Source organism: Aplidium turbinatum, chromosome 3, assembly GCF_918807975.1.
Source record: "Aplidium turbinatum chromosome 3, kaAplTurb1.1, whole genome shotgun sequence".
Classification (NCBI taxonomy): Eukaryota; Metazoa; Chordata; class Ascidiacea; order Aplousobranchia; family Polyclinidae; genus Aplidium; species Aplidium turbinatum.
In genome coordinates this window covers 41336172-41349871 of record NC_137474.1, presented here as the reverse complement: position 1 = coordinate 41349871, position 13700 = coordinate 41336172, and the positions used below count along the sequence as shown (strand labels likewise).

The 13700-nt window shown below is 36.2% G+C and overlaps 1 protein-coding gene across 2 annotated transcripts; it reads left to right on the top strand.

The window, feature by feature from the left end:
- Positions 1–815: 815 nt before the first annotated feature.
- On the top strand, positions 816–12503 carry LOC145766467 (protein phosphatase 1A-like). Of its 2 annotated transcripts, none has more exons than XM_082578186.1 (6): positions 816–1693; positions 2556–2673; positions 2816–2936; positions 3632–3746; positions 9810–9848; positions 10972–12503. In XM_082578186.1, the coding sequence occupies exons 1-5, from the start codon at positions 839–841 to the stop codon at positions 9810–9812; spliced, it is 1212 nt and encodes a 403-aa protein (XP_082434312.1). In that variant the 5' UTR covers positions 816–838; the 3' UTR covers positions 9813–9848; positions 10972–12503. The 2 variants fall into 2 exon arrangements, with proteins under 2 accessions (XP_082434312.1, XP_082434311.1); XM_082578185.1 differs by having other exon boundaries at positions 3632–3758.
- The last annotated feature ends 1197 nt before the right edge of the window (positions 12504–13700 follow it).

Genomic DNA, 13700 nt, shown 5'->3' with positions numbered 1-13700 from the left:
AACAACCATGACATCAAAGCCTCCAGCTTTTGGCAGAAATCTAAAAGAAGCGCAAATTAAAAAATCTGGATAATGTAATGATGAATAGTGTGTGCTTAACACAGAGAAACCAACGTAATTTAAATGCAATTTATCTTACAAATTAAATAATAGAATACCTGTATTGTTTGAAACGGGAAGTTTGCTTGGTAACCTGGGTTTATTTTTTCGCTGAGAATTTTTGGTCATTTGTCCGAAATGACTTGAAAAAATTCGGTCATTTTTTATTTATTTCAGTCATTTTTTCTGATAAAAATATTTCTTTTCAAGTAGCTGACACAAACCAAATTTTGCACTTCCTGACTAGTTACAACATTACTTTTCGCTAAGAAATGTTGTTTTTTTCTGACATTTTGACCGAATTGACTATATTTTTTTTCGACATTTTGCTAAAAAATCGGTCAATGACCGATAAATGACCGAAAAAAAAACAACCCCAGTTGGTAGCCTACACCTTGCAATAATTGTAATACACCCTTGGTGAGATATAATATTCTTTTAGAGTTCATTTTGAAGTAGATAAATTCAATTATATGCCAATATTTTAAACATTTAATAAAGCTTAATAATAATTCTAGCCATCTAGATAAAATAGAAAACTCAAATTTTTAACTGAAATGTTTTTTAACTGTAGTTGTTGTTTCTATAGTATGTGTGGGCTACGTACGTCGTACATCGTTACTTAAACCATTCAAAAATTTTTAATTTGTTTGAATTGATTAGGTAAACAAACAAAAATAATTTTTGTGTTATAAAAATAATATTTTTCAGATTTTTAGCTTGAATCGATTTAATAAGTATGGGGGCGTTTTTAGACAAACCAAAAGTAGAAAAAGAAAATGAACATGGCAAAGGAAATGAAATTGAATATGCAATTAGTAGCATGCAGGGATGGAGAGTTGATATGGAAGACAGCCACACTGCAAAATTAACCCTTCCCGGATTACCAAAATGGTCATTTTTTGCTGTATTTGATGGCCATGCAGGGTCAAAGGTTGCAGAATATTCTTCACAACATCTTATAGACATTATACTTAAACAGAACAATATAAAAAAAATGGTTGCTGGAAAAGCTGATGAGACTGTTGAACTCATTTCTGAAGCAGTAAAACAATCATTTTTTGAAATTGATGAAACTATGCGTGAAACTTCAGAAACAAAGAACTCAGATACAAAAAATGGCCCCGATCGCAGCGGATCCACGTCTGTTTGTGTGCTTATGTCTCCTACTCATTACTATTTTATCAACTGTGGTGATTCCAGGGCATTGATCTGTCGAAAAGGAGAAGTTCAATTTGCAACTGCAGATCACAAGCCCAACAATCCTTTAGAGCGAGAGCGCATACAAAAGGCAGGAGGAAGTGTGATGTTGCAGAGAGTGAATGGATCCCTTGCGGTATCCAGAGCACTTGGAGATTATGAATACAAAAGTATCAAAGACAAAGGACCAACTGAACAGTTGGTGTCTCCAGAACCAGATGTGACTGCAATTGAACGTAATCGCAAAGAGGATGAGTTTCTTGTTCTTGCTTGTGATGGAATTTTTGATGTGTCCTCGAATGAAGAACTAAGTAGTTATATTACATCACGATTAAGATTGTCAGAAGATCTTACATATATATGCAATGAGGTTGTCGACATGAGTTTGAATAAGGTATGTCCACATCATCTAGAGATGTTTATATCGCAAACATCATTGAATGTTCATGCAACAAACTTTTTTACATTTCACATTTTCATTTTTCACATGTTGTCATGTTGTGCCAGATTGGCCCATATTTGGTTGTTCTGTGCTTTCTGAATTACTCAATAAGAATCGCTAATTGCTTGGAATATTTAAGTACTTTATTTGCTTTTTGTTGCATAAGACTTACCGGTATGCTTAAATATTGTTTAGTCACACATTAAATTTATATAGCTTACTTCACTCTGTTTACATAAACGTTAATTAACTTCGAAAATTGTTTTTTATTCTAATGTATGTACAATGTACATTCAGTCATTCATCTGAATTAGTTCATACAAATATTAGCAGTGCAATATCGCATAAGAATAGCAGTGTAATGCCACATGATTCAGAATGGATGAACTGTTTTTGCTTGTGTTACAAACAAATTTTGTGGCAACACCTTTTTTGTTACATGAATTTCAGTGCACAAACCAATGTCATTGCATGTCATACTGACATGTTATTGAATGTTATGTCATTGCCTGAGGAATGTAAACTTTTCTTCAATCAGATTTCTGTTTTCATTTTTCATCCATTGACATTGACAAGTTGTATCACTATCATGATAGTACAAGACTGGTATAGAGAGTTTTAAGATGTATATACTACATCATATGTTTTAAAATATTGGAATTTTTGGAAGTACGCTTGGTAGCTTTGCATGTCGAGGCATTTCATGAGTTAAAATTTTTATGTTTTCAATTATCTTATCACTTTATAAATTATAAAAGTTTCAATCTTAAATGTGTTTCTTCTATCTGAGCCATCGATATATAATTTGATACAGGGAAGTCGAGACAACATGACCTTTGTGCTGCTGGCCCTTCCTGCCATACCTAAGCCAACAGAGAAAGCAAAAGAATTGGAAAGGAAGTGTGAAGAGCAATTACAAGCAATGGTAAAAGGTAAAGATCGCCTAGTTTTTTTTGACAAACTTTGTTAAATGTTATTTTTGTGAAAAGTCTTCAGCTATTTACTTGCAAACATTTTGTCCCTACGTGTCACAAACATAATCTGCATATTTGTGTGTTTCATACGACATTTCAGAAATTTGTGCGTCGGAGAAAGAAGAACGACATGAGCTTGACTTCTCGTATGTCCTTGAAGCTCTGATTAACAAAGCTGAGAAGATTGAGGGACTCCCCCCTGGTGGTGGAATATATTCCAAGTAAGGCTAATACAATCACTTATTTATAGCGGAATGGCCCGTTTCGGTGAGTCCGATTCGGTGAGTCCGATCCCTTAACGGGGGATTTTTTCAATTTTTTTTTTAAATTATCGGGAACCGTAGCCTAATTATCATTGCCGTTTTAGGGTTAGGGTTAGAGGTTAGGAACTCACCGAATCGGACTCGGAACCGAATAGTAGCAGACCCTATTTATAGATCTGTCGATATAGAGTGTTAGTGATCGTGGAATGCACAAGGAAGTATTTCATTTACTGTAGATATGCCTTGTAAATTATAACTTTGAATAAATATGTACTCTGGAAATTATATGAATAAGTATAGCGTTTGTAAAAGTGTAAAATCTCATGCATAAACTTTTCTCAATAGAACAGTGTTATGTCGATGGCATATTGGCATAGCCGAGTGATGAGTTCTGATTCAACGCTCGAAAAGGTGCAAAGTGCATATGTCATTGATAAGACACTTAAAAGCATGTCTGAAGATGGACACAAAATTTGGTTTTCTTGTCTTTCCATCCACTTAATCTTTTCAACCAGCCTGCGTAAACCTGATATTGTCAAAAAATACTACTGTATCATGTTTTACTATGTTTTGAGAGAAATCGTTGCTTGCATGCCTGATCTAAACGTTCAGATGAAAACAGATCACTTTTATCTTTTTACGTATGTTCAAAGACGTCCCTTCATCGAGGCAGTGTACAAAGAAGCTTGTCCAGAAACCAATAGGACATTGAACGGAGATCCCAGTGAAATTGATCTTAAAACTATTTCCGAACAATCAACAACAAAGGTCCTGATGGAGGTGCTGTGTGTCTGCTGAACATCCAACATATTTCTTCCCGCGACAACAGACAATGACATTTTAAACTAGAAAGCGCCCATAGGCTCAAACCAACTTTAATCAAACTGCTTAGTGCTTATGTGGCTAGTTATATGTACCAATATAGGCAGCAGTGGCCGAGTGGTTAGCGCATTGGGCTCGCAGTCGAGAGCCTGCAGGGTAATTCCATGTCAAATCATCCAGGCCAGTTTGGCATAGTCGCCAAATAAGTTGCCACTTTGTGTGTTTAAAGAAATCTTCACTCTGATTTCAAGGGTAAAATTTTTTTTGAAATGGGACCACATATAACCAAGTTATAGGTGTTTGAATTATGGCTAATTTGGTGTTCGCTCAACCGTGAAATTTCATAAAAATATTTCACAACTAACTTTAAACCTTTGTAACTCAGATTTGATTCAACAAATATCATTTAATTTTGGAAGTTTTATACTTTGACCTGCACTTGACAAGTTAGTATAGTCAAAAAAGTATTGATCAACATTAAATCACTTAACCGGAACAAAACATAATGAATGTCGTTGAAAATTACTGAAGCGGAACGGTATGGTTCTTTGCTAATATCACTGTGCTGCTAACTCCGATTTTGACAAATGAGGTGTCATATGAAAGATCTTGGTGAGAGGAATCTGAATCCAAAAGATCTTCTTGTTTATTAATGTTTATCTTACAAATATGCCATCTGGAAAAAAACATACAGTAAAATGTAAAAATTGTATCATATTTCTTATATACTTTATCATTTTTATATTGGTTTTACATTTATTGTGCATATAAGAACTGAAAAATACAGTTACACAACAGCGTTAATATATTATTTTATGTAGAAAACTTCACTCAAATCTTTTAGCATTAAAAAAGGAGCTTGGTTTAGTCCTCCCTCTAAGCACGAAATGGTGTGCTCTTGGACGTTAGTCAAAATCTTAGAGGAAACATCGGCTTGGTTGAGCAATGTCATAATCAACTTTCGAATTCCTTTACAAATTACAAGAGTACTAGGATAAACACTATCTACACTGCATATACTATATACAGCTATATTCTTCTTTTCGTGTGTCAAACAATTGATGCCTAAAGCATCACGCAGACACTTGCTCTGTTGTTGAACTCAACTCTTCCAGGTCTTGTCCACTGCACTTTGATTTCAGGTTTGGGCATTCCAAAAGATGTTCTATGGTTTTGCCAAGGGTGTCCGCAGTCACAAGTGAGGGATCATGGCTATAACCCCAGCCTCGCATAGACACCCTGCATCTTTTTAGTACATTCTTTGTATTGGATTGCATGGTTATAACTTTTCTTTTTAGTAGTGTGTCATTTTGCATTGCCAGTTTTACAGCATTAGGTCTTGAAAGCAGTTTGCATTCTTTCCTTTTACTTACCATCATCATTGTTTTAACCTGTTGTTCACTATTTGTTGTTTTGTGTGTTAATGTGCACTACTGTATTCCTTTTTAGGTGAACCAGACTTGTTTCATTAAGATTACTGAAATAAATACATTATCATAACGTAGTTTACTCCACAAGTTTGTAGTCTACTTTTCAAGTTTGAAATATGGATAACAATATCAAATGCACAATCGGTGATCTTAATACGACAGATTGCAACAAGAAAACCTATGTTCGTGAAACTGGATTATTCCAAATTAGCCAATTGAATGATGTAGAAAGGGAGCTGCTTGCAGCCAGAGCTTTCACAAATTACGATTTTCCTGAAACTGAACTGGGAAACAACAGATTTATGTCAGAAAACTCAACTATTTGTTGTCACCACAAATTTATTTATTTGGACAATTTTTCAAACATGCAAAAAAAATGTTGTGACCCACATCGTGTACACAGCAAGAGTGTTAAAGGAAGTTTAAGGTTGATAACTCTCGATTTATGTAAGAATGCAGGTACAAAGCAAATACATTTAGTTCCTGGAAAAAAACTCTGCTGTAATTGCTGGACAAAAATTTCTAACTCTATTCATGAAACATCCAGTCAAGGAAGTTGTTCAACAACTGATGAAGAGTTAATAGAGCTGGAAAACCAAGTGGAGGCAGACAAAACATGGTCTTCAATCAACTCCAGTTTGCATGAAGTGGGAGAGTCTCCAGTGAAAAGCTATATTCCTGTTGGTAGTAAGAATGCTTACAAGAAAAGAAAATTATCACAAATAAATGATGTATTTAATCAAAAGATAGCATCTGCATTAAACGTAGATCCAGAGGAAGAAAGAAATATGGATGATGATGAAATCAAGATCTTAAGAGAAAGGGCAAATTCATTTGATTCAATGTTGTATAAATTAAAAGAGAAAATTACCCAACCCAATACTACAAGAGCTGAAAAGATTCAAGCACTTACAATTGCACCATCAAATTGGTCAAGAAAAAGGACGGCAGATTTTTTCAAAGTTTCTGAATATACAGTAAGACAGGCATGCAATCTGGAAAGCACTGATGGAATTTTAGCCATGCCACCACCACGTAAGGGTAAAACGTTGGCGCCTGATGTTATTGATGCAGTAAAGCAGTATTATGTAGAAAATGAAAATAGTAGAATGCTCCCTGGAATGAAAGATCGTGTTAGTATTGGTCGAAAAATATACGAACAAAAGTGTTTAATTTTATCTACTTTAAAAGATTTGTTTTACCGTTTCAAAGAAGATCACCCAGACATGAAAGTTGGCTTTTCGAAATTTTGCAGTCTGCGACCTAAATGGTGTGTCAGTGCTGGAGCTTCAGAAACTCATTCTGTTTGCGTTTGCACTATCCACCAAAATGTAAAGCTAATGTGTCATGCTGCACAAATTGAAGAAAATTATCGTGAATTGATTGAAATGGCTGTATGCAGCAGCGAGAATCGTGACTGCATGCTACATAAATGCAAAATTTGCCCAGGTGTTAATGCTATTGCCGAGATGTTACAAGAAAAGTTTGAAGACCTGAATGAACAGATAGAATTTAAACAGTGGGTATCTGTTGATCGTACAATGATGATCACACAATGCCTCCCAGTCCACTCTTTTATTTCGTTGCTTACAAACAAAGTTTCTGATCTTGTGTCACACCACTTTATTGCACATGCTCAATCAAGTTATTTGAAGCAACGGAAATTGGAACTGGCACTTGGGACTGTAATTATTCTTATGGACTTCAGTGAAAATTACAGTTTTAAGATACAAGATGAAGCACAGGGCTACCATTGGACGCATTCATGCTGCACGGTACATCCTGTTGTGTGCTATTATAAAAATTCTGATGGTGCCCTATGCCATAAAAGTCTTTGTTTTTTATCCGAAGATCTTGTTCACGATGTCACAATGGTTTATGCAATTCAGAAGGAAACTGTCAACTATCTGAAGGAGCTTATCCCAGATTTGAAACAAGTGGAATACTTTTCGGATGGCTGCGCTGGCCAGTATAAGAACAGAAAGAGTTTTTATAACTTGTGCTGCCATAAGAAAGACTTCAATGTTTATGCCAAATGGTCTTTCTTCGCAACCAGTCACGGCAAGTCACCATGTGATGGGGTTGGCGGATCTGTTAAGAGATCAACTGCATTAGAAAGTTTTAGACGACCTTATGTCAACCAAATATTAAATGTCGATGATATGCTTAAACATTGTCGTGAAAAGATACCTTCAGTCTTGTTCAAGAACTTAGATGAAACAGAAATGAACAATTTACGTGATCAAATGGAAGAGAGGTACATAAAATCAACCACAATAAAAGGTACCCGTGGATTTCACTGTTTCCATCCACTGGAAGACTCCAAGATCGGAATGAAGCGAATAAGCAGTGACAACAGCTATGCCTTAATTGTTGGACTAAACATTGATCACACAATATCAGAAAAAGCAACAACAAAATTCAAAGTAACAATTGGAAAATATATTGCAGCAACATACGATGATAAATGGTATATTGGAATGGTTGAAGATATGGACGAGAATCAGGAGGATGCATTTGTTAATTTTATGGCACCCAATGGCCCATCTCGCTCATTCCACTGGCCTCAATCTGCTGACAGAGCATGGGTTCCCTTTGCTCACATTTTGAATGTAATTGACGCACCAATATTATCAACATCACGTGGCCAGTATCATGCAAGTGAAAGATCAATGGAAAACATAAGAAGTAGTTGGCTTGAATTTAATACAGAAGTGTAAATGAGTAGCCTACCTGTGTCTGGCCTGATTCAATAGGTATCATTTCAATGTTTTATTTATTTATGGCGTACAACTGTTTTTATTTTCATTTTTGTGCTATACAGTAGAACTTGGTTAATCCGGATTCGATTTGACCGGCGATTCCATCCGGATTAGGCAAAGATCCGGATTAACCGATGACAGTTCTATCAAGCCTGACTCATTTGTACTTCCAGTTTCATCCGGATTAGGCGAAGATCCGGATTAACCGAGTTCTACTGTATATTGTGTCATGTACTTTATTATATATCAATCATACAATACAACACCATTATTTAAGCCCTAGTCCAGGCAGGAAGGCTTTTCGCCCCTCCCCCCCAGTACACAAACCAATTTTTTGGCACTTTTATGTCCATATTTCTGTCTGATTCTCTGTGTAGCTTCCCAACTTTTACTTAGAAAACTTTTTGTGAACAAAATTGTTTGTACTACTAGGGGTCAAATGGGGTTAAATTTTGCACTTGGGGTTAAATGACGTCATTAAAAATAGTCACTAGCCTACTCTTGAAAATGCACAAAAAACATGTATATATACATATATATTTTATTGTATAAACCTATGTTCTTTATTGTATTGAAATAAGGGTTCTAGATAAGTTTCTTCCAAGGAAACAATATCCTAGAGAATATTTTACAAAGTTTCATGACCATAAGTTAAGCAGAAATCAAGATATTAAGCTTTTTCTTAAGGGGAGGGCAAAAAATCCCTCCCCCCGCCTTTGGTTGGGTAAAAAAAAAACCTGGAGTAGGGTTAAGACTACTAACCAATTTCTTGAGCTTTAGATTTGCATTTTACTACATTTAATAGTAACATCATAATATTAACTGTGTTTTTTATACAATGTTAATTGTAAAAATGATAATTTTAGTACAATTTTTACTTTTTAGTGAATGTTTTTTCCAGGTGGCATAATTGTAAGATAAACATTAATAAACAAAAAGATCTTTTGGATTCAGATTCCTCTCACCAAGATCTTTCATATGACACCTCATTTGTCAAAATCGGGGTTGGCAGCAAAGTGATATTAGCAAAAAACCACACCGTTCCGCTTCAGTAATTTTCAACGACATTCATTATGTTTTGTTCCGGTTAAGTGATTTAATGTTGTTCAATATATTTTTGACTATACTAACTTGTCAAGTACAGGTCAAAGTACAAAACTGCCAAAAATAAATGATTTTTGTTAAACCAAGACTGAGATACCAGGGTTTAAAGTTGACTATGCAATATTTTATGAAATTTCACGGTTGAGCGATCACAAAATAGACCATGTTTCAAACGCTCATAACTTGGTCAAATGTGGTCCAATTTAAAAAACAAAAAAATCTCTAGAATCAGTGTGTAAATCTCTACAAAACTACAAAAAATCAAGAAAATTAATGATCAAAGCAAACTTTACAAAATTTTCTGGATGATCTGACATGGAATTACCCTGCATGTTCGACTCCAGCCACCCGCACTTGCTGTAGTTTCTCTGGGCAAGAAACTTTACGATAATTGCCTCTACCCAGTGATCGATTTCGAGTAATGGGTTGTACCAAATTTAAGTCATAAGTAGAGTAGACCACCGGAAACAGACATTGCAGTCGGCTGTAGCGTGGGTCAGGTGTACGTCGGAAGGCGTACACCGATGCATAGCGCTCAAGTCCGCTTTCCCGCAATGCAGGATAAATATAAACAAACAAACAATACCAAGTACTATATCTTGTGTGATCGATTGTTGCTTATTTGACTTTTGAACAGTTGTATTGGGTGCTGTTGCAATAGTTTTAACTTTTTATTGTGGTTATTGAAAGTTCAATTTGTTTTTATTTTGCAGTAAACACATTCGTCTTTGGCGACACCCTGCAAAAGTACGGTGAGTAAAATCATCATAAATTGTTACATACAGAAGCAGCTTATTGCTATAAACTGTGGTGAATATTTTAGTTATTCTGGTTGCATGGCTTGTAATGTCAAAGCAGTTGTGGTGTACCCCCTAGTTGGGTCTGCTACTATTCGGTGAGTCCGATTCGGTGAGTCCGATTCGGTGAGTCTGATTCGGTGAGTTCCTAACTTCTAACCCCTAACCTTAACTCCTAACCCCTAACCCTAAAACGGCAATGATAATTAGGCTACGGTACCCGATAATTTAAAAAAAAAATTGAAAAAATCCCCCGTTAAGGGATCGGACTCACCGAATCGGACTAACCGAATCGGACTCACCGAATCGGACTCACCGAAACGGGCCATTCCGCCCCTAGTTACCTGCTACAGTATAAGTAACACCAACGTTTACTTTCTACATGTGTGTCACGGTAGTTGGTTATTTATGTAAAAGCAAGCTTTGAATTAAGAATGAAGTTGTAGTTTTTTTTAAAGCTGTTTATTTTTTGTAGTGTATAGAAAAATAGGCTACCTACACCCAACTGAAAAATGCACGTTTAGTTTGAGACCTTTAATAAACGACGAAAGCATTTTATTTTCTTAGAAATGCGACAAAATTAACACCCCTGAGTTTATGGTTTTTACAACTATTTAATTGCTGGTAATTAATTCCTTAATTAAGTTGAAACAGTGCCAAAATGCCATCAGAATGAAAAGAAATCGATAGCGCACACACGCGGCCCTCTTTGTTTGTCGGTCACGATGAAAAAGTGTTGCGCCTAACGCTTTAATTGCAACAAATCGACCAACGAGTAGCATCAGCTTTCTTCTATGCCCTTGCCCTGTTAGAAGATTTAATATTTTTACGTTGATTTAGCGTCTGCAAACGTTACATTTTGCAACAATGTAAAAAGACCATTTTTTTTTGGTTTGTTAAAGTAGCCTCTCGAAATACGATTCTGATACCAGCTAAAACTTTAAACTTATACTCCCCAAGTATTTCCTCATACACCCGTTGCACGTCTGATCTTTTCCCTTAGATTTAGAATATAAATAATCATTTATTCGTTTGTAAACTTGTCAACAAATTGATCGGAAATTTCCATTATTTGCAGCCCCAACCTCGACTACTGGCGGAGTCCCAGAGTACTGTGACGTCATCCATCGGTCATAGGAAGCGTCGCAACGTCACGTGGATTGTTGTTTTTGCCACTAGGCGACTGACTTAATCGTTTTTGTAGCTGTGATCAATAACTTTGTGCATAAGATCCGCTAAAACCGCCCCTTAAACTTATTGTTTTTACAAATCACCCGTTCCATTGTTCCTTATGCGTTTTCATGAAGGTTTATTTACACTTTGTCAAAGTCTTGGTTTCGTTTTCTGTCTGCTGATATCTTTAGGCGATTCGTGACTCGACAGTGATCTGTTGCTGCTAACTTTCGCTCAAGTTTAAACTGTCTTAACTTGAGTGTGCTTCCACCACATAGTCGTCACCCAGTTCGCAAAAGTTGCCTCTATAAATTCGTTGCTATTTTCCTACGATTTATATTTTTTTAATTAATAGGTAATCCTGAAAGTCTGAATCCAAGCAAGTTATTAGAACAATGAGCTTATCTTGCATGTGCTAAGTTTTGATGACGTGCGTATGTTGCACAAGCATATGAAAAGTTTTGGTTGAAAATTATCAGGGTCGTAATCTTTACACGAACAGTTTAAATCTATTTGCATTTTGTTAATAATTTCTTTTGTACAAACTGAACCTTGCGAGCAATGTCAAAACTAAAAGCAAGAGTATCAAGGGCAAAAGTAATTGATAAAATTCTCAACTTTATGTCGCAAGATAAAATTAAGTCAATGCACATCAAAGTAAGTTCAGCTTCACTACTGACGATTATGTGAAGTTGAAGTCTTTTTAAACCTCTCTAAAATTCATCTGTTCAGCCTGCAAAACAGTCATTTTTTATATAACGTCCGCAGGCGTTGAATCACGAAAACAAAGTAACTTCTTTACTGGTTGGGTGCCGATGGTCACTGAAGATGTTGCAGTTTTTTTATATTGTTTCAACGCACATTTAGCCTGTCTCTGTGGAGCGGCATGGTCGTACATTTTGCTTTTAGTTTAAATCTTCAAGCTTTGTTGTTTGTTACGTCGGGTTTTATACAAAAGTGCGCCGACGTTTGCAACCTTAAAATTCACCGTTCATTGGTGAATGTTGTGCGTGTAAATTTAAGGCTTTTTCTAAATGTTTTGGTTCTATCGACAAGTTTTTCAGTTTGTTAATTTTTCATATTCAAGACGTAGATGTAAATTTGTCTCTGTGGTATGATGTGCAAGAATCTCGTGTGCATTTGCCTCTCTCCTATTTTGGGTATCAGTAAAATGCGTAATTGACGAACGTAAACGTCATCTCTTCATGTTGGCTGTCCACGTTATGATAACAGTGTACCTCGTCCGAACACACAATATACTCTTCAAAAAGTTCAAAAATTATGAAGTCCCAGACAGCAAATTAGTCATCTGTTATACTGACTCAACGTCTGTTGACGTTGAGTCGAATCAATGTTAAAATAACTGATTTACTCTCTAGTATAAGGTTAGTTATGTCGTTAGAACTTAACCATCCGAGAGAGCAAAGTCATGTCTTCTGAATCACACTCTTAATTTCATTTTGTATAGACTATAAAGCAACGCAGAACGGTTATGTCTCTTTAGAATCTCACGTTATAATAATATAATAATGTTAGTTTTTATATAGCGCTCTATCCATCGCAGAATGCGTTGCTCCACAGCGCTTTACAAAGCAGACAGTGTCAATGCAGCCGTATAGAGGCGCAACTGAGTACATTATTACCCGAATCCACTCCATTGCTCTGTGCAGGGGCGGAGGGCAGGGGGGGCGGATGCCCCCCTGCCCTCAATTTTTATGCAGATGGAGGGGCAGGGGGGGCAATGGTGCCCTTTTAAAGTCATGTAAGCTACTGCACATTTTGCAATATAGCAATTTCTGATATTCGCTTTTAGCCTAATTATAATCTTTCATTTTTGCCTCAAAATAATACAGTAGGCTATATACGGCACAAAATTTTGCAACACAGTACATGCCTTAAAACTCGTTTTTTTTCGGCAGCCATCGTGGCCTACGGGGAGCTCCTTTTCGGCGGCCAAATCTGCGTGCTTGGAGGTCAAAATACAAAACAAAAATAACGATAGCACAAGTGAATAAAATTAAACTTGCAACAATGCTAAAATGATCACTTAGCGTTGAAGTCTGGGCCTGGGCGACGTCCTACAATAGAATCGTTGCACCGCGCAGTAGCTGCTTTATCGGGATTGTAATCCAGTAGTTAGGGACCATCTAACGACACTCGCACAAGTGTCTCCAATGTGACTGATTTTAAAGAAGTTCGCCACTCCCCTAGAATTCTGTTTAGCAACGAAAAACAGCGTTCGACATGTGTTGGCGATGACGGCAAGGTAATAAAATAAGTATTTCAATGATGTGAAGGACATTACTAAAAAAACATAATTTTTGCAAAATATGATTAAAAATGTTTTCCCCTCGGATGTCAACTAACCTAGTTCTTCTTTTTAACAACGATTCAATGTCCGACAACATCGAATCGACATAAAAACGACAATATTGCCAGCCGATGTAAATTAGCACTTCGGATTAACACTTTGTTGAAATAAACGTCGGGAATTACAAACAAGACTTACAGCGCTGGTGATCGCAGCTGGATAATGCAACAGTGGCGATTATGACGCGTTGATCTAATTTTTCGTCACTCTTTGATATTGTACATATTTTCGACAGTTAATCCACGATCATTCATCATCTATTC

What these genes read in the sequence shown, in the direction of transcription:
- LOC145766467 (XM_082578185.1), top strand. Translation starts at nt 839, where the DNA reads ATGGGGGCGTTTTTAGACAAACCAAAAGTAGAAAAAGAAAATGAACAT. An exon ending in ATTACAAGCAATGGTAAAAG is followed by an intron (nt 2,674 to 2,815) that starts GTAAAGATCGCC and finishes ACGACATTTCAG; the next exon opens with AAATTTGTGCGTCGGAGAAA. An exon ending in GGTGGTGGAATATATTCCAA is followed by an intron (nt 2,937 to 3,631) that starts GTAAGGCTAATA and finishes GTATGTTCAAAG; the next exon opens with ACGTCCCTTCATCGAGGCAG.